The following is a 24,213-nucleotide window of genomic DNA, read 5'->3' on the forward strand; positions in this document are numbered from 1 at the left end:
TTGGGCGCATGAGTGCACATGAAAGAAGCGAAGAAAATCAAAGACCGATGAAAAGCGGAGGAAGGACGGCGCAGCATTTTCACTCGTGTGAATAATTGATTGATTGGACAAATGTTTTGTTTTCAAAGGGACGGCTCTTCAAACTACGTAATGCGAGAAACGAGGAAGTAGGAAAAAAGTTTGTCGGAAGTAAAAAGCGCGCTGCATGCGAGCAGCTAGGGTCTACAACCGATGTAATAAGCAGGGGACAGATTCACAAAGCTTTTCTTTCGTTTCACAAAGCTTTTCTTTCGTAAGTTCGCTTTGCCATTGGCTCGCGGCCTTCACTAATGATATGTCTGGCATCCGGATTGACTAAAATTCTTTCTTACGAAAAATTCTAGCGTAACAATGTTTTGTGAATTCGGGCCCAGATTTTTCTCAGCGGAATGAATGGTAGCGCCACCTGCTTCTAGTAAGACGAAACGGCTCTGTATGCTGTCGTATACGTGGCGGGCATCTTGCCTTCTCAGGACAGGTGGTGCCAGTATTGCTTCCGGTTAAGAAATATAGTTCTTTGTTAGGTGTCGGTCCAGTATCACAGCAGACGACTCCCGACTTCTGGTTTGGCCTGAACGAAACAGGCCAGTACAGCATTCAGACTTACTACACTAAGCAAAACATACCGCCAAATGTCATGACTATGTGAATCTGGACCACGAACAAACTACAGGTTCAGCCGGAAGCGCCATTTACACGTGTCTCGCTGAGCGATGCAACATTCTGTACACTCCGGCACCACATTCTACAACAGCTAACAGACGAAGGCAACACAAGCAGACGGCAGTTGTACCAACAGACGACGGCGAGGGAATAACGGAATGAAGTTCAGGTGCTTGGGTGAGTCATCGATTTAAACGATTAATGATTAACACTAGCTAGTACCACGGCGGTTCGATCAAAACGCACAGGGATGTGTGTTTTGATCTAGCGGCCGTAGCTATTACGCACAATAAGCATTCTCAGAACTCGTCGGTTCTTTACAGTTGGCATTCGATTATTGCTTAAGCCCACACTGCGTAGCTTTCAAAACGATGCACGGTTTTATCGACACAAGATACATCGCTATGTGCTCGCCGGAAAAGAGAGAGAGGGAGAGAGATCGGAATCGAAAAGCAGAGATCCCATTTTCTCTTCTATCGAACATTTATCGTGGTCCGCGGAGCACATCGAGTGCTTTGCTACGACAAAAGGAGAAGTCGGGAGTGAAGCGATGGAAACGGGATAAAAGGGACAAAAAGAGGGAAAGATCGGTGTTTACCTGCCGTGCGCCGAGGACGTGCGAAGAAGCCGGCCCCGCAGGGTGGCACCAGCTGCAGCGGAGGCGCCGGAGAATCGCGTACTACACGTCGCTTCACCGGCGATGGAGGTTTCGTCCTTATTTATTCTCAAGCTCAGGAGCGTGTTTTTTATTATTTATTTTTTATTTTTTAGAGCCAGGACGTGTCGAGACGCCTGTGTTATGGTAGAGCTTTCTTTTATTTCTCATTGTTCCGCTTTTGACCCGCTTCGTCTGGAAGTTTAACCGTCTGCTACCGCGCTATCCCTGCCTGTTTATTTATTTCTCTTTCTCGCCTGCTATGTTCCTCGATTCGCGTGCTTTCTAGGGGGAAAAGTTGGCAAAAATATGTGATTCTGAAGCTTCCCGGCCTGTTTTATGCATGACTACAGCCTTCGTGCGTCTGTACAGTGAGAGCATTTCGCGCTATCGCATTTCCCGTTTCGGGTATGATAAAAAAAATTTCATAGACTAGCTAAACCTGAAAGAAACCTCGCATATCCTGCCAGAATGTCATGCTTTTTTTTTCTCGTGTCTTTCCTTCTTTTTTTAACGTTAGAAATTCTTCTGGCAACGAATTTGCATATTACCTATCAAGAAAAAACATCTAAGTAATTTAAGAGCGTGCAGGTGACCTCCTGATTGCTATTGTCCTCGGATAATATAGCCGTGTGGGAAACTACAAAGTAGCGACCACCGTTTATTACCGCCTTGAATATTTACGCCCACTACTAAATATTCTCGGCCTGTGCTGTGCGGGTGGGTTTCCTTCATGGACGATTTCTTACTCGAAAATAACAGATTTACAATGCGCACTTAACGTGGGCGACAATTTGGCCTCCGTACCTGATTCAACATATCAAATCACAGGAACATAATATGACAAAAAGAGCTGCTCGCGATTCATGTGACCAACTTATGTATACAAATCCTCGTTGACAGCCTTTTTTTTACAATTTTTAAGGAAACTAGATAAGCAGAAACAATGAATAGTGTCTTTTTTTCTGTTTTTGTTTACTTCGAACACTTTTCTTTTTAAGAAAAGCCTGCAAACGTTACTCGAATCTCGCAACAACAGATGAATGATCTGCCCAGGCGGATATCATTTTGAAAGTAAAACCAAAGCACTTCATTTTCTAATATAACCTAACTGCAATAGTTAACGTTTCGGTTTGAAAGAACACAGCATATTTTAATGTTGGAAAGTTGAAGTGAATCATCATAAAAGTCTAGTTTCGTGTTTCTACATTTCAGAATGGCCTTGTAGACCGACATAATTGGCTTCAAATTATTCGTTCAACGTGCCTGATTACGCACGCGGAACCGCGAAACGCGGCTGTCTAACACATGTGTAACGTAAAAGCATGGCGTAAATGTATCTACTCATATATATATATATATATATATACAGACTAGAGCTGGGCCCACTAGCGTCTCTCTTCGCTACAACCGATATATATATATATATATCCTTCACTGTCTTGTGACATTATAAATAATATCGCTGTAGGTGATTCGTAATCTTTTTAGATCAGCTAAAAATGCAGGCGATGTTTTCCCTATCCATCTTTCACTATTCGGTTCAAGTCACGTACGTTACAAGCAAGCGCTTACGTAGGTAGCTATTACTAAAAAAGTTTGCAAGACGCCCAGATGGAGCTAATGAATACAAGCGGGAGCGGAACCGCGACATCCCGTTAACGTTGCTGTGCAGTAAAAGAATCTGCGCTAGAGCGTATATCAAGTAATTGAAAAAAACAAAACAATCGGGCGTTGACAAGCTGACAGCTAATACAATAGGGGCGCACAGTAATCATTCGCACAGTAATTCATTATGATACTTCTGTTGCCTTCAGTAGAATTCAACAGACTTCTCAACTCTGTTGAGATGCAGCAGAATATCGTGCATGGTTTTTACAAGGGTTGTGCCTATGCGCATCAGCAGCACAACACAGTGGACACGCAAGACAAACACAGGTTTAGCAGGTTTACATACACACGCAAGCACGCACGCGCACGCGCGCTAATGCAGAACAGGACGAGCGTTCGCGTGCTCGAACACTTAACGGAAAACAGAGCACGCGCGTATAGGCTAAAACGAGAGTGCATGGCTGCTGACAGTGCAGCCACAGTTCATTTGCATGCGATATCCAACAGGGAGTTTGGCGAAAGGCGTGCGCTTCTTGCTGGAAGTGTTGCACGAGCCGTTGCGTGCTGCCTTTGTTATATCGGTATATATATACGACGAGTGCCGGTACAAAAGGGCTGAGGATGCATGCACGGGCACGTAGCACGCCACTTGTGTTCGGAGGCGCCTGTTGGTGTATAGTGTTGCCTTGTCCTATCTGTCCCTCTCAGTGCATGTGCGTTAATGTGCACGTGCACTTCTCGCGAGCATGCACATGATCTGCTAACAGCTATGTTTCACCAATTAGCCCAGCAATAGCTATAGTTCTGGGCATTTCAAACGCTCTACGAGCCACCTAAACGACGCGTGCAGGATAATATTCACAGCCTACTTTGCTCTTTACGATTTCCTTCTTTCGCCGCTCGTGCAATGGCCTGCAATGAATGTCCGCGCTTGTAAATAGAAGAAAGAAAAAGAAGTCTCGAGTCCAACTTCTTCCGTCAGCGTTCGCACGAGTACTGGAGAACCTTTGATGTAACTGTGCTGAGAGTACATCTAAGCAGAGGCGGAGGCGAAACGCTTAACTCAACGCCTTCGCGCTTTTAAGTAAACACGGAACCGTCATTACAAGCGTGTCCGAGCCAACATCACATGTGCGCATACTTTCAGCAGAAGTCTCAATGGCAATATATGCACTTTAAAGTCTTGCGCCCCGGCTTAGCCTTTAATGATTTACGCGATGCTTTAGCGGCCACCCTCAAGTGCAGGGTTCCGCGCGGAATTCATGCATAACAAACTCGTCGCCCTGCTCACACGACTGACTTCGAAGTTTCGCGAAGCCGCTGCACGCAACATTACTCCAGATTTCCGGCCAATACACCGTCACAAGTCCATAGAGTGAAAAGGCCGCAAAGGAGAGCTAAATAATGTAAGTTTAAAAAGTTATAAGCTATAGTCACTGTGTTTAAACTATATAAAGAGCTAAGCGTAAGAGCGTCGCAATTTAGCGAAGCATCTGAGGCACCCGCCCCTCTTCTTTTTTTTTATCTTTCTTTTTTCTTTCCTACTTTCCTCCTGCTCTGATTTCCCGGCCATCGAGGGGTCATAAAAGGAGAAACGGCGATTCATAAACGCTTCGCGCCAACCCGCCAGCCTAAGGCCCACTTCTCCGTCGCGCAGCCAAGTCGTGCGGTGGAGTCGACCCTAGTGTGGGCAGGGTCCGACCCGAGGCTTCATCCCGTATGCACGCTTCGGCCCCCAAAACGGTTTTTCTCATCCTTCTCCCAACGTATTTTTCCCCCGACCGGCGCTGCACGCGACGGCGCCGCCAGACACGCATCGTCGTAGGCACGCGATCAGTTTCAGCGAGCTTTTTGCATACGCCTTTCGCTGTTCCTTACACTTCAGTGCTTATATCTTTATTTTTATGTCGTATGCCGTCGCTGCCTTGTAAAGGAGGCGCATATTTATGCAAAAAGATCGCACTTCCAACAGCCTCTGCACGGTCGTCAACTCCGCACAAACTTTCTTTTTCGTTCTCTTATCACTGTCTGTGGGTTTGTGGGCTTTTCTTGGCGCGGCGATATATTGGTCCGCGCGTGTGTTTTTCCCTGCCCGCTCTCGGCGTCCCTGAACAGCTTAGAAAGACACCGCGCCTATCATTCTAAAGCTCTCGGGCGGACTGATGTTTCCATCTGACTCGGAGCATTTACTCCTGTTATTTTGTTTCTTTACCGTTTCGTAAGATGCATGTATGTACGTTTTCGTAAATAGAGACAGAGCACGGGTCTCTCTCTGAAAGCTTGTCGAGGGCACTAGAAAACGCGGAAGACTTGAGGGAAAGGAAGATTAAGGATGCCCAGAATTTCACTCCAACATATCTCACACTACAGCCCGTACTATAGGATCGTCCCGTCCTTCGTCGCTTCGTCCATTTGTTTTCACCGTGTACAACGTGCTAGAGGAAACAGGAGGGTGGGGAGCCGTTGACAAACTCGGCATAAGATGCGCCGTCTCCGCGTCTTATCGCCTCGCGCATGTTTGTTCTCTTCCTCGTGCGCGGCCCTGCTTCCTACTTAACGACTCTCTCTCTCTCTCTTTCTGGTACATCCACGACCTCTCTGTGAATCCGCGCAGTTCTTTTTCTATATAAACGAGAACCGTTCTCTCGGTACCCCCCGTACGTCGTCACTTCCCTTCTCCATCCGAGCGGCTATATTCGCAGCTCGAGATTCTCGGTCTCCTCGTGCGCAGTCTACCGCTGCCTTTGCAATTTCTTCGCTAGCTGTATACGTCCCAGCGTCCAGTGCATCCCCCCCCCCCTCCCACGCTTCTGTCTCCTGGCTCCGATAGGGCCACCATGCACGTGCAGCGCGCGCTTCCTAGGCCGGAGCGTCGCCGGTCGTTTTATGGGCTGCGGCGACCGTAAACGAAGGAAGCCCCTGCGGCTAGTGGACGGTGATGCGCGCGTACGACCGCCGCGGTGGTGGCCTCTCGCCCCCGCGACCTCCTCCTCTTTCCTTACGCTCCCCAACTTCCTGGCGCCTGCACGTCTCGAGCGCTCAAACAGCGCTGCTCGAACAACGTGGCCGCCGGCCGCTGCGGGAAGCATGGCGCGCCTCTCTTCCCAATGGCCTGCCTTCCGTTGACCTCCTCTCTCAGTCCCTCCATCTCGCCTCCAAGATTGCTCCTAGCGCGTGCGCGCGGGTACAAACAAGCGACGGCGGCAACGGACAAGCGGGGAAAAAAGGAGGGAAAGAACGCGTTGTCCGGGCTTCCCGCGTGTGAAGCCGGAGGAAAGACCACGTGCCTTTTCCCCAAACCGTCGGGGAACTGCGAGCGAGGGCTGAAACATTGACGCCCCGACATAACGACACCTAATAGACGCCCGTACACACGACGCGGTGCCGCTAGGCCTCAACAGGCGGTCGTCGCCAATCCAATTACGAGCGGGACAGCAGCCCCTGGCGGCCAATTAGAAGCCGACACTGGCGACCGTAATGGCCGCGCTAGGGCTTCGCCTTTGTTTCGTTTCGTTTTATGCGTTTACCGCGTTCTTGCTACCGCGCTCCTTTTCAGCGTTGCCCCCTCACTCACGCCGTCCACTCGCCCTCCCTTTCACTGCGTGCGGCGCCTACCTCGTGAGGCTGTACTCGCAATGCTCGCGCGCTTGTGCCTCTTGCTGAGTAGACACAGCGGATTGGTGCTGAAGGCTGACCTCCTAGCTTTTCATTCGAATCAAGCACATCGCTACAGCTTCCCTCTTATTTTAGAGATCCTCGTGTTTGTCTGTATTGTGCAGTCAATTAACATGTTAACGAATATTTCCTATTCCTCGAATTTATTGCATCTCGCGTAGGCCTTGTTTAGAAGTCCTTAGGGTGTAGTTTCAAAAAAAAAAAAAAACATCTGTTGTGAGGGTCTGCCGCTTCATCATCGCTCGAGGAGAAGCGATATCGCTTCTCTTCTTGCTTCTGAAGCGAAGTCTGGTGGCTTTGTTGAGGAAATAAAGACCCTTAATACTGCATATATGCTTATGGAGAGTTGTACTGAAGACCTCGACGATCGCTTGATAGTACATCCAGCTATATATAGGCATCCAGTGCAACGTTCGGGAACTAGGGGTGTCTGACGGCATGTGATAGTCACATACAGAACCACTGAGTTTGTTGAAAGCCTGAATTTGCGTCGATAGCAGCGCGACAGAAATACAGGCAAAGAAAGAAACGTACGGTCGCTTATGAAAGGCGTCCGAATGAGACAAGGAGGCCAATCGTGAAAGTACAAAAAATAATGTTGATCTATGCGGTAATCTCATTACATGAGCGTCTTGAGATCACATCTGAAGAACTTGCTTTCTTTAGACGGATTACCTGACGGTATGTCGGAGATTTATAGCATGAATGCATTAGCGTTTCCATATGCGTATTCAACAAAATGTTCAACAAAACTTCAACAAAAATGTTGAACAAAACTACAGCTAATGCTACATTTTCGTTCTTAACAGAGTGGCCGCGTAACTAATGCTTTTCTTTGCTACGTATCCCATTCTTGGACAGCGTGTATGGTGACGCGCGGGATTCGCCTTAAACGCTCGCATTATGAGAAAGCCTGGCGCTGGACAGTTCGATTGTAATAGTACTAGTAATTAGTAATACTAAAAATAAGTAATATTGTAATAGTAATGCGATATATATATATATATATATATATATATATATATATAGAGAGAGAGAGAGGGAGTCAGAGCGTTTGCAGTTTGCCCCCCCCCCCTCCCCCCACTCGAGAAATAGTTGGTACGCCACTGAGCGTTTCTAAACTGTAGAATTCATTCCCCCAAACATAAGCAAAAAAATCACTCATTCCTTTAGAACCGTATTAGAACAGTCCATTTTCTTTCTCATGGCATATAATTAAAAGCTACCAGTAATTTCATATTCCTTCAGTTCTTGCACTGAACTTGAAATAATCAGATGTTTTGGGTCATTTTTCTGCGATAATAAAAATGTCCCTACTTCTGGCTGCTCTTTTTATGCTTATTTGTAACAATGATTTGAGCCCCTCTCACTGCTCTTCAATTATTTCCTGGGTTCAGCAACATAAAACGTTGTAATGTTTATCTTGATCACGTGAAAATTGATTGATTGATTGATTGATTGATTGATTGATTGATTGATTGATTGATTGATTGATTGATTGATTGATTGCTTTATTTATTCATCACTTCTGAGACGCCCTTCCATTCTGAAACTATACGCGTTTGCATAACTTTATCGAAATGAGTGAATGATTACTTATTCATGTATGCATGAAGCGATTCTTAAGTGTATTTTTATCCTGAAGTACAACTAGCTCATTCACGAACTCGATGTCGAGTTCGTGAGTGAGTGTGATGTGAGTGTGTGTTGCGAGGAAATTGCGATGCGTGTTTGTGCGTTACTCAACACGAGGAAGGTTTGTCTAACCATTAGGAAATGTCCTAAATGTAAACGCTACCATCTATTTCTTGACAAGTGAACGCGGAGCACTCGCTCGAACGCACGTACTCTTTTCTCTTTCTCTTCTCTCTATCACACACAACGAAACATTAGTGAACGGAAAGCGCAAACATGAACTTGCTAAACAGCGCCAAGTGCGGGAACCGTTCATGCACTCTATAGTTCTTCTTTTTACGGGTGGCAGTTTTAAGAAAACAGAGCAGAGTGATCGCTGTGTCTCCATCCTTGTGTTTTGTGTCCGTTATCATTCGTCTCACTGCCTTCCCGTTCTCCCACGCTGCACGGTTTGCGCCAGGCCGTGACGCCGTTCGTTTCATCATTCCCGCCGGCGAGTTATGATTCGCCTCATTAATCGCGAGCGCGCGGGCTAATGAGTCGCTCGGGGAGACACTTTCACGGTGGCTCCGAATTCGCGCGGTGAAGCTCGACAAACGGGCGAGAGGAATTCGCGCCTAACCAAGCCTCGCTCGCTTTATTCTGCGCAGGCGCAAGGGCAAGCACAGCAAGAAGCAGCAGCACGAGAGCTCCGCGTGGGCGTCCGAGCGCAGCGAGCAGCCTCGTCATCAGCAGGACCAGCCGCAGGACGGCGAGCAGGCGACCCAGAAGGGCCAGGAGGCCGAGGCCAAGTCCACGAAGTACAAGCAGCACAAGGTGCCGTTATCAACGAAATGAGTTCTTGCGGAAACCCGCGATGGGCAGAAAGATTCACCGTGAAAATTATTCTGTCCCTTGAAATGTAGTATACAGCCCCGTAGCTACGTTGAAAACGTTTATGGACTGCTTTCGGAGCAGAGAGAGGCAGAGAATAAACTTTATGCAAAAGAGCACGCGAGCGTAGGTAGCCCCTCCGCTCCGCAGTGGGTGGTCCCCTCAGTCCAGGAGTCCAGTGGCATTAGCTGCCCTTCTCGCTAGATGGACCAGGTTGAGCTGGTCCGTCGAGTCGTAGCTGGACAGCGCTGCCTCCCCCATTGCCGTGTGGTGGGGGGTGTTATGGGTGTCAGCTGTGGTGTGTGATTGCGCAAGCCCATGCCATGTGGTAAAGCGTTGCGCATTGATCGCAATGTGGGCATTTTTAGGAATACAGCGCAGGGTAGTATGGCGTGGTAGAGCAGACAGTTCTGGAGTATACCGGCCTATACGGTCGTTACAGCAGAAGTCGGTCAAGGCGCTATTCAAGTTCCCACGTTCGAGTGGCCTATTAGGGAGAGGTTGATACTGCCGGGCGTTCCGCACCCTTTCTGTGTATTTTCTCGCAAGTTCGCTTTCTTTCTCCGCTAGTATTTCTGCCTCTCTTTGCCCCCTTACCCATCCGCCGAACGAGAAGCTTCTCTTTCCGTTAATGTCCTTGCCTTTCCCAACTCATTTCTTTCTCCTCTCTCTTTCATGGGCTGCTGGCAAAGAAAGCTTAATTCTCGGTTGAGTTGTTAAAAAAAGAAACGATCAAAGAAACACGAAGAAGATACCCTTAGCAGAAATATGCAGCCGCCTTAAGATTGACTATCTACGACAGCGCGAGGTCTGCCTCCGTGCGGCTCCTGCAGTGGATGCCAGGGCGCGCTGCTGCGAGCATGGAGGAATGGCTGCGAGAGGAGGCAGTCACGTGACAAGCAGCTCAAGTCACGTGGCTCTCCGCTCCGCGCTCGCTCCGAGAGCTCCTCCAGAGCCACCCTCCCCGTGATCTCTGCTATTAGTTCTAATTGTGCGAGATACTTTTAAATGCATCTATTCAACCAATTCTGTAACGTTTCTTCCGCATAAACTTGCTCCTCTATCTGCGCAGTTATAACCAGATTAATATTTAATGACTGCTTTTACGATTAGCACACAGACTGTTTCAGAATTCCACGACACATACACGCACGCACGCACGCACGCACGCACGCACGCACACGCACACACACACACACACACACACACACACACACACACACACACACACACACAATCAATCAATCAATCAATCAATCAAATTGTGGTTTTGGCACGTAAAACCCCAGAATTTATTTAGCTGTAACTGGTTCCCTACAATGGATCTTCGCGACAACTCTTATACTCCCTTGTAGCAATCGTTTAAACCTCGCCCGCGTACGTTATTACATATTTACAGCGATTTTATGAAATGAGAAGGCAACTGGACAAGAGGAGCTCGGGTCTTTCAACTGATTTTACTCGGGAGAACTACAAATCAGCCCGACCAGTATGCGACAATTCGAATTAGGGCCTATCTTCCCATTCCCTGCAGAGTAACATACAGTATATAGCAAACATCCGCTGGCTAAACAATCTGCTTTTTCAATAAAGAGCTTTCTATCTCTCTCACTCTACTTGCTGCATTAACCTGCGCTTCTCCTTTCTTGAACATACACACGATATACGTATATCCAAGCACCAAGTTTACAGAAGATATAAAAATTCCGTAAACTGTATCCGACTTGTAAAAAATCTGAGTTTAGGACTGATGTGAAATCGTTTCATAAGGAGTGTTTTTGCGAAAGCCCCATATATAAATTAGTCGTATATACTTAAGGCAGGACATAGTTTATCAATTTTGTCCACTTTGTGCGCTTTCTTTATTGCTGCTCATAGTATTGCAGTGTCTTCTTTCGTTATCTAGGTTCAAAGTGACAGATTGTATGATTGCGAGTGTTATTAATCCATACTCTCAGCAGAGCAGTGCGGATATACCACCCAGTCGATTTGCCGGTCTTCGTCCTCTTCAATTAAAATTTCAAAACATTCAAAAATGCGATTTCAGTACCTATATATTAAAATTATGTAACTGAGCAATAGAAACATATGTAGAAATTCTGTAAAGTGTATAAATAACAGTTTATATAAAGCAGACGGATCCGATCTATTATTTTGAAGCTTACCTGAACTGCACCTCTTTTACGTTTTTGCAATCACACTTACTAATAATTTATATAATTTAGAGTCATGCGCAATAAATTGTGCTCGCGTAGACGTCCTAGCGATTGCAGTTTACTTAGTTTCGACTCCTGTTTTTTTATTTCGCAGCGATAAAGCTGCCAACTTGGTGCTTCAGTTCCTCGGAATTGTGCGATATCGGACAATTTTCTTAAGAACATTGGGCCTCAATCAAAAACTTGCTCCCGGCAGAATTAATAATTCAGCGTCTTCTTTGAAATCCAACAAATTTCATTCAAATCGGTTCATTCCTGCTTTTCACATCTGTGACATTCGAATTGTAAATAGAACCCGAGATAACTTTTTCTGTTTACCCGATTGTTAGCACGGTGTATAACCAATTCGCCGAAAACATGACTTAACAGAAAGCAGAGGTCTTTATATGTAAGCAGTTGAACGGCAGGGCGATGTTTCAGTCCCTTCGCCGGGTATGCTGGATTATTAATAAAGTCACGCAATTTCTAGCATTTCACTGGTTTCAAAGCGCTCTGAACAATGGAACTTACGCTGCTGTGTGTCACCGTGCAGAACAAGCAAGGCAACAAGGACGCTGCAGTTGACAGCAAGGGCCACAAACAGCAGAAGCAAAAGGAGAAGTTGAGCAAAGATCAGGCGGCAGCACAAGAGGTGCGTATATTAGACAGAAACGTCAAAATCATCTTTCTTTCTTTCTTTCTTTCTTTCTTTCTTTCTTTCTTTCTTTCTTTCTTTCTTTCTTTCTTTCTTTCTTTCTTTCTTTCTGTTTGTCTGTCTGTATGTCTGTCTGTCTTTTCAAATGAAGAGAGTCAACGCATATGAGACTACGCGTCCCGACTAAGATCTCTCGGAAGTTAAATTATCGGCGATTATTTGCACTTGCCATTTGGCCGGTTAAAATAGTCAGATTTTTTGGAAGGTCGGACCAGTTCCTGAGTATTTTTATGCTAATAGTTCAAACTCTGGTGACATTTCTGGCGACTCCTGTATTAACGGTTATTATTATTACTGTCTCCCGCCAAATTACTTGTCATCATTGTCGCCATAGTCGGCCCGTATAATTGGTCACATAGCATGACATTTTAAGGCTACCGCTGCGGACTTCATTCCGAGACCGATTTCATTCCTGTCCCCTAGAAAGAAAACAAAATGTCGGCGTAGCCGTGAATTACCTATCACACCCTCGTTTCACTCGCCGCGGTGGCCATGCTAGCCAGCTTAGTGGCCATGCTGTTCTGCTGTTGAGAATGAGGACGTGGGTTCGATTACCGCACGCCATAGCCGCATTTCGCTTCCATCGAAATGCCGCTATCATTTACTATGATTAAATACTACGATTTAGGTGCACCTTGAAAACTCCCAAGGGGGTCGACTGTCATACCTATAGCGTTGCGTCTAGGCCGTGAATGCCGTATGAATCGATTAGATAGATAGATAGATAGATAGATAGATAGATAGATAGATAGATAGATAGATAGATAGATAGATAGATAGATAGATAGATAGATAGATAGATAGATAGATAGATAGATAGATAGATAGATAGATAGATAGATAGATAGATAGATAGATAGATAGATAGATAGATAGATAGATAGATAGATAGATAGATAGATAGATAGATAGATAGATAAACTTTAATTCAAAGATAGTTTTGTCTTGCCCCAATGGGGCATCGCTAATGGTCGGGGCCCCTAGTCCAGGGCTGCGCTGGCTCTTGCCATCTTCTCTGCTCTCTGGATCAGCTTGAGCTGGTCGTCGAGGGCCGAGCTGGACAGCAGTGCCTCCCATTGCTCCCTCGTGGTGTTCGTGTCATGGTGTTCTATGTTGTGTAGCGTGCACTCCCACGTAATGTGGTATAGGGTTGGTGTGGCCCCACACCACGGGCATTCGTCCCTGTAGGCTGTGGGGTGCAAGCGATGTAATATGTGTAGGTTCGTGTAAGTGCCTGTCTGGAGCCTACGCCAGGCAGCGGCATCCTCCGTCTTTAGTATTCGATGGGGTGGGGGATATCGCAAGCGACTCCCTCTGTGGTAGTTCAGGATTGCTGAATACTCGGGGTCAACTGGGTCAGGGTCATCTGCAGTCGGCGTGATGAGTGCTCGGTTATGTGCAAATTCTCGAGCTGCTCTGTCGGCATACAGGTTACCCGTGATGGCAGCGTGACCCGGTATCCAAATGATGGTTATGATGGTGTTGTCGTCAGTGTCCTCCTTGGGTATTTGGGCTAGGACTTGTGCCGCAGGTCTTGCGATTCTTCCCTGTAGGAAGTTGCGGCAGGCCTGCTGGGAGTCCGTGAGGATTGTCAGTGGTTTGCTTGCGTGTTGGCCTTCGCGGATGGCTAACGCGATGGCCAGCTCTTCCGCTTCCGTGATCGTGCAGGGGCGGGTCGATGCACTGGAGGTGACGTGGCCTCGGCGGTCGCAGACCACTGCCACTGCGCCCTTTTTCTTCGTTCCGTACATAGCGGCGTCCGTAAAACGGGCCGTGGTATCGAACCTGAATGTTTTCTCTATGTATTGGGCCCTCGCTTTCCTCCTTCCGGAGTGTAGGTTAGGGTCCATGTTGCGTGGTATTGGGGCAATGTGATACCTGTCCTGGAATCGATTGAAACGAACCTGCGCTTTACGTAATGCTTTATACTTCTCGCATCCTGTAAATATGTCTTAAGCGGCTCGCGTGTCATAGAGGCGACAACAGTTTCGCTACTCCTGAGTTACGTTACCCAATTATTGGCATAATGAGCAGGGACGCTCTGGAAATGACAATACCCCTTATCTGAAACGCTGGCTCCGTGATCTGAGACATCGATCCCTAGTTCGACTACCGTTGACCCTGTGAACGTCTGTGTTTCTCCAATAGTCGGTCGCTATTCGTTCCCTGCTCAATGACATTCCCATTACCTCGCGCCTTGCAGAAACGGTCAAAGTACGCCAAGGGGGCCGACAAGGCGAAGCAGGACAAAGAGCCTAAGCTGCAGCAGCAGAAGGAGGCGCAGCTCGACGACAAGGAACCGGCGCAGCAGCCGGAGCCAGCCAAGTACCACAAGCAGGACGAACAGCGCACCGCCGAGCAGCCGCAGCAGGCAGCCAAGAACCTATGCGCCGAGAGCAGGTCTCAGCAGCCGGGCTCCGCCACCAAGTGCCAAACAGGTACAGTGCCTCGTTGCATTGTTCCCGGAGTGATGAAATTATTGCCGCAGTCGTTTAGAGACACGCTTCGCTCTAAAAGAAATCACATCTTTTGATGTTTATCTTGTCCGACATCTATATATCACGTGATTAACAGTGGCTTAAGTTACATATTTCTTCTTCTACCACAGTTAATCTCTTCAAGCCTCCATTTTCCTGTGAACCACTTTCTTGCTTTGCATCCATATCGCGTACGTTTCTTTCCTCAAACACTCTGCGCTCGCAACTTTCCTGTCAAGAACGCTGATAACGCGTATGCCGTTAGTGACCCGAATTTACCCAGCGCGCAACGTTGAAGCAACGAAGGGAACGCAAGATAGATGACGATTATTGTGTTGGGCCAAAGCTAACCATTCTATTCGCCCTGCACTTTGTGAGCTAGTTCCCGCTGGCTCAGTGCCAGCTCTGCCTGTGCAAAACCGGTACGGCACTACCACGGGACCTGGGGTAGTGCCCACGGGACTACCACGGCACTACCACGGGACCTGGGTAATGCGCCTATTCTTGCACGAGGTGCAAGAATAGGCGCATTGACCATGTCAAGAAACTTTCTGTTGAGCTTGAGAAATCCCGTGAAATAAGCACCAACGCGCACGCACATATACACACATACACGCACTAAAGACAAAATTTCGTGCACGCTGCGGCGGCTACACACTGTAGTATATATCCTCACTATAACTCACCCTGCACGAAGCCTGCATTGTGTGAAACAAATTGCGACGTGCAGATGCCGCCATGTTCAACTGGTGAAACGAGTATAGGGAAGTGCAACGCCTCCTGAACTAGTTCAAAAAGCGCAGGCGAATCGAATGGGCATATAAAGCGCCGGTATCGTTGCAAGCAGGCGACTACGTTATTAAGCCACAGAAGGAGCAGATGAATACGTCAAAATTACATTAAAGAGCAGCGATATATCAGCTAAGATTAGTTTACTATTCTTTCAAAACTTTACTTTCATTTCGTCGGCGGTAAAATTTTTATTATTAGCAGTGACAATTAAGACAAGGCTTACCTTTTTCGAATTTTGCCTCGAAGCAGCAGTGCATGTACGGTAGTGTGACGTCATGGATTTCAAGGCAATTTTTTTCTACTTGATCTGGGCCATAACAGTATATCAGAACTTCCTCGGCTTGGACTTTCCCTCACCTAGAATGCAGCGTATTACTTCTTTATTGATAAACAACCAACTAAACAGAAGGCGTTTTCTATTTATGACGTCACACCTAGTTGATGCATGAAAATCAAGGCGGCGGCGCCACGTATACCTTTCGTTCTTGCGTTTTTTTATGGCTTACCAAGCCCCTCCCTCGGTATACAAGGGTTGCCGTTTTCCTATTGCAGGAGGGTAACTTAGTGATACAGTTTAACTTCGTATTCCTGTTTTGTGTCTTTTAAAGATGCATTAAAGGTAATTTTTTAGCTGTAAATTGGAAAATTACCGTTGTACAAAACCAAAAACGTAACTGTTGCCGTGAGAAGACCGGTAAGCAACAAAAGACGCAAAAACGAGAGACAGGTGGCGACACCACCTTGAAGTTCCAGCACCAAATCGCCGTGACGTCACAAATTTTGACGGGCCGAGCTTATTTTTTCTTGGTAAAGATGAACTACGTTGTATTCAAAATGAGTCAAAGGCTGAACATGGCAAGTTTTGAGTGCATTAACTTAGACAAATCAAAAGAGACAAATATAAAATAATATACTTTCAAATCCGTGGCGTCACACTGGGATTTGGCGCGAAATTTAACAAAATTTAAGTTTGGTCCTTTTTTTCCTAATGATGAAGCTCTTACTCTTCAGCGAAATTAATGAACATAGAGTTTTGAAAGGACACTTTATCAGTCTAAACCATTTTAGAGTTACTGTTTAGTTTCCCTTTAATGAGCTAAGTCAAGCAAAAGGAGTAAACATCCACAACTTCGCCAGCATAACATTATTTCACAGTGTTAACATATGCCTCATGCTTCAAAGCCTTCAGGATACAATCAACTTCGGCGTTCCTCGTAGCTCACATCTCTTTCTGCTTCTGCGCGTGGGCGAGGAGCGGTAACCTTTCCGGAGTGAAAAGTTTCCAAAGTCTAGTTGTTGGTACACGGTCCTTTTAAAGCGCCATAAGAAAGGCACAGCATCAGTGCCTTTTTATTTTTTTTTTCTCACTGCGTCCAAATTCATACTCGCTGCAAAGGAAGCATACAGTGTTATAAACTTACCCCTTCAGAACTTCAGTTGCACCCGTCCCGGTGGCTCAGTGCATGGCTAAGGCGTTCCGCTGCTGAGAACGAGGTCGCGGGATCGAATCCCGGCGCGCGGCGGCATTTCGAGGGAGGCGAAATGCAAAAACGCCCATGTGCTTGCGTTGTAGTGCACGTTAAAGAACACCAGGTGGTCAAAATAAATCCGGAGCCCTCCACTACGGCGTGCCTCATAATCAGAACTAGATTTTGGCACGTAAAACCCCCGTAAAGAAAAAGAACTTCAGTTGCAAAGCTTTATTCTTTGCGATTCTGATCAACTTCCGCACAATATTTGAGAGCCTGATTCAAATTTCAGCTTCTTACGAACTTCGAAATTCGACTATCATCGTTTTAATGTGATAAATGTTTATCCGAATCACTTATTAAAGCCGCGCGTTTCCCGAGTGTACGAACAGGGCGTGAGGACGAGATTTCTTTCTATGGCTCTGTCATGTCTCAAACACGATGAAAGAAACCTTGTACTCTTACGCGTGCTTCCGGTGATGATCTCGGCGCTCCATTTCCGGCGTGCACTCGCCACTGATGTACGTAGCATACGCACAATTGTACGTCGGCGCCTCCGTATTGAGCGCCGCGCGAAGGCCTTTGATCTTCAGAACAGCAAACAGTGCAGCTAATGCACGCGTTGGGTACGTGTGACCTCTGAGCCGCACTTAACCTGGTGTTAGCAAACACTGGCAGTAGTAATCTGGATAAAATACCCCTTGGTATCGGCTAGTGGGCTTAGACATGTATATTAATAATCATAGTAATAGTAATAATCATAGTAATAATCATAGTAATATATCAGGATAGGACGTGAACATCACTGGTGGATACAGTAAGGGGCACCGCTCTCCTTCATCCCCCTCCCGCCTTCGTCATAGGTATGCCGGAACCTCTGTGCTAGCAAGACTGAGCTCTATACCCTCGCTTTTTTTTTTTTTTTTTTTTTTTTTATTATTTACCAAGGATCCACCCCTGGTATATAACTGCCGTCTTGATGGAACGAACAAACAGTTGGCAGCCGCGGTGGATGCGTTTTCTTTGCGTTCCGTGTACCCCTGTCACTCGTCTTATTTCGCGCCGTTCACTTATTCATAGGAGCGAAATCGGGAGCCTGTCCAGATTTCGCTCCATAATAGACGCGTTTTGCTAAGACCTCCGGTAAATTGACATCTAGACTGCCACATCGCCGGCTTATTGCATTTTTGCCGCCGGACTTTGGGGTTCGGCATAGTGTTCCTCCCCGTAGGGAAAACATGCAACCGGAAGTGCCTCAAAGCTGCCGCATCGCAGAGTGCTTTTGCCGTGAGCTCTCTCTCGGTGACATTTACGCTCCTGTCGAGTGCCCGAACGGTATTTATTTTTATTTTTTTGTTTATGCTTTGGTGCGATTGAGAAGCTTCATTTGATTTGCCCTGTCGTCTCCGGCTTTTTTTTTTTTTTTTTTTTTTTTTTTTTTTTTTTTTTTTTTTTGTAGCGACATTAATGTTGCATCGACTGTGCCTGCTTTTTGTTATATGGTCCGCACGTGCCTTTTGCTGTTTTCATTCGCACACGCTTCCGTTGACGTTAATCGACAGGGTTTTTATATCGCGAGCAATCCTGGCGCACGAAGAGGCCGCTCCGGGGTCAATCTATATGGTATATAGCAGCTAGGACACGATATATGAAGCGTGCGCCCGTAGCTGCATCGCATTACTGCGAGAGGGCGTTTCTGCGAGCGACCCTAAAAGCTATATAGGCATCTGCTTATGTATTCCACGCATTGAATTTGATGAATTCGGTATGTGGCAGTCTGCATGCCTAATGGAGTACAAATGCTCCCTGGAGCCGGGTACTGCATGGTGGATGTCTCGGTCGCAATATGCTTCCCGCGTTTGGTGCATCTTACGTGCATCTTACGTCAGTAATGCATGGGTGCAGTGCGAAATACAGGTGCAAGAGAATGAAACGCGGACACAGTGCCGTGTTAACGTTCTTTTTTTTTTCCCCCTTTTTGGCTTCCGCGTTGCGACCATCAGCGCTATCTTTAATCTTTCTTTATTTATTTGCACTTGAAGGAAAAAAAAAAAGGGGGGGGGGGGGGAGAGGAGTAAAGAGAAAGAGGGGGATCGCCCTGGGTGGCGTGCTAGGCGTGGCAGATAGGTACAAACCCGTACGCGGAGCGCCTGCCAGCCATCCACCCAGGGGAGGGGGGATTATTATTATCAATTATTGACTCGCCCAAGATTTTACATTTGAATACTTACAGGAGCGTGGCAGTGTGCATTACAGTCCACTACTAAAGAGAATGCCTAATTAGTACTTAAACCAACATAACCTGAACGTATCATCGACAACTGTAATATGTGACGCCTTAGGGTTAGGCCTCCATTGGTAAAAAAGTTACTGCCGAGGCCTTCGTGTAAAAAAACCGAGCTGAAATCAGTCCAGAAATACTAATTTGGTGTTAACTTTAACATTGGACCGTAATATGCAATATAATTAGTTTTAGTTCAGCACATCTATGCTATTAAGAATTATTTGAACTTTGCAGTACAAAGAGTATAAACCAAAGTTGTCTGCAACGATTGTTTCCCTTTGAGTGTATTCTTTTTCTAGTCATCCGTCGCGCCGAGTGATGGATGACGGCGGCATGAAAAAATGTCTCGTTTAACGAATCTGACCCCTTCGTTTGACACTAGTGTTTGTCGTGTGGTTTTGTCTCTTGTCTTCGTCTCAGTCGCGCTGTAGACGTCCATGAACTATTACGCTATGAACTATTACGCTATGTAGTGGCGGTTTTAATGCGATGTTTAGATAAACTATTGTTTCTATAATTTTATTACTATAATATCGTGCTATAATATTATTGCTATAATATCTGTCGACTGTACGTCACACACACACAGAACACACACACTTTTTTTTTTTCGATAAAGCTATGAAACTCCGAAGATTGATATTTTTGTATACCGTGTGAAGCCCACAAGATAGGCATACTATGCTTCCTATCCTGAGTTTCTAGATACTATATTTATGTAGAATTTGTCCACTGAGCTCCTATTTTATCCATGCTTTGCACCTCCTGCCTTTTCATACCATGAATTCCTACCAACTTGCTCAGCTTTATGTCAAAACGTTCGCACGTGTCTGCCGCCCTTTGCAGATGCCCAGCAGGCCACGGTGACTCAGGCCGCTGCCCCTGCTGCTGCTGCAGCCGCCGCCGGTGTAGGCCCAAGCCCAGTGTGCCCGCAGTCGAAGACGTCGATGGGCCACGGCTGCGTACAGTCCTGCGCCTGCCCAGACACGGCCGTGTGCTTCGCCGCGACGGGAAACACCAGGGGCGTCTGCAAGCTCCCCGAGCCGGACGACTTGACCCGCGGCTCTTACCTTCCGTGAAACACGAGGGATGCAGCTACAGTCTTCCAATGACGACTCACCATTTTCCCTGTACTCCCCACTTCCCGCTTCTCCTTCTGTCTTGGATGTGCCCGCCGTTCATTGTCACTCGCGCCCACCTGTCTTGTCCCTTGAGCATGAGAATTTTACTCTCTTTTTTTTTTTTTTCTTCTTGGGCGACGCCACAGAGCACAGTGTGAAGAGCTTGCGAGCTTTGTCTTCTCTCATGTAATGAGTTAAAAAGCTGTCGCAGCTGCACAGTTGTTAGATGCACCAACGTTTCTTCGCACACTTTCACTACGCTTTAGTCATTCGTAGACGCAGTGCACCGTGTCATTAGGCTCACAAGCCGACACGCCATGCAGCATGTTCCAATGCATCAGAGCAGCTCTTTTTCATGCAGTGACCCACGAATGGAATGAAAGCACCTATAATACAGAGTTGCATGTGCGAGTTTGTGCCGAACGTCTCTATCTACTGCTAGAACAGTGCAGTGAAAGTTACCTCCCATTTAATGAAGACAGAAGAGTCTGTAGGAAGAGATGTTGTACAGTGACTTGAGCGCACTTTGGATGTAGAGGCCAGTTTTTATATCGGCAACTCTAATAACATTCCACGTTTTCCTTGGTAACCCCGTTTCCTTAACTATGTTGGCAAAGCTTCTAAAACTTAAAAGGATGCATGTGTGGCTTTGGTTTGACTTACACTGCACAGTGACGCGCACCCAATATGATGTGGTTTTAAGTGGCTTCCCCCCACAATGTTGAGCTTCCAGCTGTCACTACATAGCCTAGACCAGAAACCACGCATTTATATTTGGTCGTCTAAATATCCAACATGCCAAAAGAGGATGGAACGTTCACAGCATCTAGCCCTTGTTTAACCTTCGTGACACAGCTCTCAATAACCATTTGTGCATGACGGAGAACTTTAGGAGTGCTTTCTTGTACTATAATATAGGTTGCACTGCACAGTTGCGTGTTCTTCTCTTTAAGACCATGTGTAAATATTCTTTGTATGAATAAAGGAAGATGTTGTTGTAACATGTGGCACCTTTTTCTTGTCATACAAAATGCATTAAAGAGACACCGAAAGTAAATTAAATTGTGCAGAGACGAAGATGATTGTCGAAGAAGGCGAAACTTACTGTTTCCGGCTGCCTTGGCCGCTTCTCGGCGCCGTTGAGCTTCTCATCTTCTGCCTAATAAATCAGCTTGGCGTGCCGCGCCACTTTTCCCTCATTGATGTACGCATATCGCTCAATTTGCAGCCATCTGAGTAGTGTTACACAACACGCCAACCTAAGGAGCTGGTTTGCGGACAAGCTAAAACAGTCTACTCTTACCTAACCGTGGCCGATATACCGCAAGAAATTCCTTCCCTTCCATTCCATTTCTTATGATTCGCAGCTCACGACTGCAGCTTATACTGGCGATGGCACACTGCTAAATGTGAAAGGGATAGAATTGGAAATGAATGGCTAGATTGTCCCGGCCCGTATATGTATTTCTTTGGTAGAAAAAAGTTTAGTTAATAGAGAGTTTTAGATTAGGGGGCCCCAAGCGCTAGGGAGCCCCTACGCTTGCGTCCCCCTAATCTAAAACTCTCTAATAGCGGAAAGAATGAAGGGCAAGCTTTCATTTCGACGTGAGGCGTCTTTCATTTGAAGTTATTTTTTGAAGTATATGAAGTCAGAAACGATGCAGGCTACTTTCCTGTCCAAACAAGATGGCGGCTGAGCAGGATGCTTGGAAAGTCGACAGGAAGGTTGTCTGCGCACAAGAAAACGTAGACATGCTTTCCTACGCCCTTAATGTAAGTCACATCGTGATTTTCATAGGCTCGCAGGTGCAAGGACCTAAAATACAGAAATAATTAATGCGTGCTTTTTCTCAACTTTTTCTTGTCGCCGCGAGGTGGCGTCTCGTCGCAGACGCGTCTCCCATATGTCATCCAGAAGGTTCGAAACGCGTTCCATTACATGGCCTCGAAGCTGTCTTGGCCGTCTCCTTAGCTGTCTACGTAGACAGTCTCCGATGCTGGGAACACACCCTCTCTCTGGGCTCTCGCCCGCCTCTCCCCTAGCAGTGTCGACAACGGTGTTTAGCCATTCGTCACGTAGCCAGCGTTTTGACAGCGGTTGCGCGCGGTCACACAAATAACGCGCAGAACTGTTGTCGACGGCAGCGGCGTTCTGCCCGCGTGAGCACCTAACGCGCGCGGCGTTGGTGACGTGCTTATGAAGAACGTGCCAACTTTTGCCGTACACCCTATGGCGGTGTACCGTAGCGACCATAAGGCCATGGTCCCTATGGTCACTAAATAAATGAAAACCACCGGATCATATATATTTCTTATTCTTTAATAGTTCAAATAACCATTTACACCATCACATCTTAATAGTCATAATTGGAAATACATAATTCCCACCATAGTACAGCTTCGCTGGTCTTCCATCTCCACCCCAGTGGAGATGGAACAGTGGAGATGGCTGACAGTTTTTTGTCGGCGGCAAGAACTTTGAATATCTTTATACAAATTATTTTTTTATTATTTGCACTTTTGAGAGAAAGCAACTTGCTCCGTATAAATTAGGCGTACGGCGAGCCCCCCCCCCCTCTTTTTTTTCTTTGTACGCTTTAAAGCCCCTCCCCATGTGGAGCTGACACTTCAATAAAACAACTTGTCTTCATCAGGACTTGACATAGACAAATCGCCTAGACAAAAAGTTGGCTGTGGGAATCGATGTAAGCGAAGTTTTCTATGCTGTTTGCTTTGATTGACGATAATCAGAGATGAAGCTGACGGCGAATGTGTAATTTCTTCAGCGTTTAGTCCAATACGAGAGTGGCGAGTTGACGTTAAATGTTACCTTGCGTGCACCACTGCTCTTTGTCTGCGTAGTACACACATCACACAGGAAGACGTGTTTGCCTGAGATGTTGTGTGCCATTGTTCATAATCTCTGAGATGGTTCAGCATTATCACTGCCTCACATGGCACATATCGCATCGTGGCAGAAGTGTTGAACTTTAATTGAATTATGGGGCTGTACTTGCCACAACTACGATTGGATTATGAGGCACGTGGCGGATTCCGGATTAATTTTGACACCCTGGTGGTCTTCAACGTGCACCTTAATCTAAGTGCACTAGCGTTTTTGTATTTCGCTGCCGTCGAAATGCGGCTGCCACGGTTGGGATTCAACCCACGACCTCGAACAATGTCATTGCCTTCAAGCTACCGCGGCGGGCACAAAAGTACAGTGGCGTCCCAACTATTTCTCGAGTTGAGGGCAAACCACCATGCAAACCACAAACGATCTGACCCTCTCTCTCTCTCTCTATATATATATATATATATAATGCATTTGTCAGTTATTTTTACATTTAACAGACCTACCTATTTATCAAGAGAGAGAGAGAGAGCAAGCGAGAGAGGAAAAGCAGGGAGGTTAACCAGAAGTGAGTTTCCAGTTTGCTACACTGGGGTGGTGGGGGTTAAAGGGTATTTATCAAAAACAATTTTTCGGGCCCCCATAGTTCACCATGTGTATTTATCAAGCACACACGGTGAACTATGGGGGCCCGAAAGATTGTTTTCAATGGGCATTTATTTCTTTTAACTATTGACCCTTTTCGCGGAGCAATTTATTCTAGAGAAACCAGATTGCGCTTACGGCAGCGAATACGAAACCATTACCGCTTCTACCTTGCTTCTGTGCGATCAGCTGTTGGAAATGCAACTGAGTTCATGTATGGGTGTTCTGTGCTGAGTTTTCGCTAACGCACTGTGCTCCATTCATGCTGGTTTGAATCATATGGATTGAAGATGTGTGCAGTAGTTGGCTGCAAAAATAGTGACTGGCATATTCATGAATGTAATGAATATGTAGGGGCCAAGTTCGCGCACCGCCGCTGCAACTGTCCGTACATGTTTCCGGCACTTCGAGATGTACGGCTTTCCTCAAGGATACACAAATTTTCTCATCCGCCAGCGTTGTATTGCTAACCTTTCAAGAAAGGGCCTTAGCCCCGGTACGTCGGCAAGA

At 46.5% G+C, this 24,213-nt stretch overlaps 1 protein-coding gene and 1 long non-coding RNA gene across 2 annotated transcripts in view; one reads left to right on the plus strand and one right to left on the minus strand.

The window, feature by feature from the left end:
• LOC119446636 (uncharacterized) overlaps positions 1-21,205 on the plus strand; it is a 54,858-nt gene extending 33,653 nt beyond the window's left edge. The window contains exons 3-6 of the mRNA XM_037711123.2: positions 8,929-9,094; positions 11,900-11,998; positions 14,265-14,499; positions 19,930-21,205. Of these exons, the coding sequence (XP_037567051.1) occupies positions 8,929-9,094; positions 11,900-11,998; positions 14,265-14,499; positions 19,930-20,162 (733 nt within the window). The 3' untranslated portion in view covers positions 20,163-21,205. The remainder of the gene's footprint in view (positions 1-8,928; positions 9,095-11,899; positions 11,999-14,264; positions 14,500-19,929) is intronic.
• On the minus strand, positions 18,202-19,099 carry LOC125944148 (uncharacterized). The gene is made up of 2 exons (XR_007466162.1): positions 19,001-19,099; positions 18,202-18,819 (listed from the first exon to the last, which is right to left on the minus strand). It is a non-coding gene; the product is annotated as an uncharacterized LOC125944148 (long non-coding RNA).
• Positions 21,206-24,213: the final 3,008 nt, after the last annotated feature.

Source organism: Dermacentor silvarum, chromosome 3 (genome assembly GCF_013339745.2).
Source record: "Dermacentor silvarum isolate Dsil-2018 chromosome 3, BIME_Dsil_1.4, whole genome shotgun sequence".
In the NCBI taxonomy this organism is placed as follows: Eukaryota; Metazoa; Arthropoda; class Arachnida; order Ixodida; family Ixodidae; genus Dermacentor; species Dermacentor silvarum.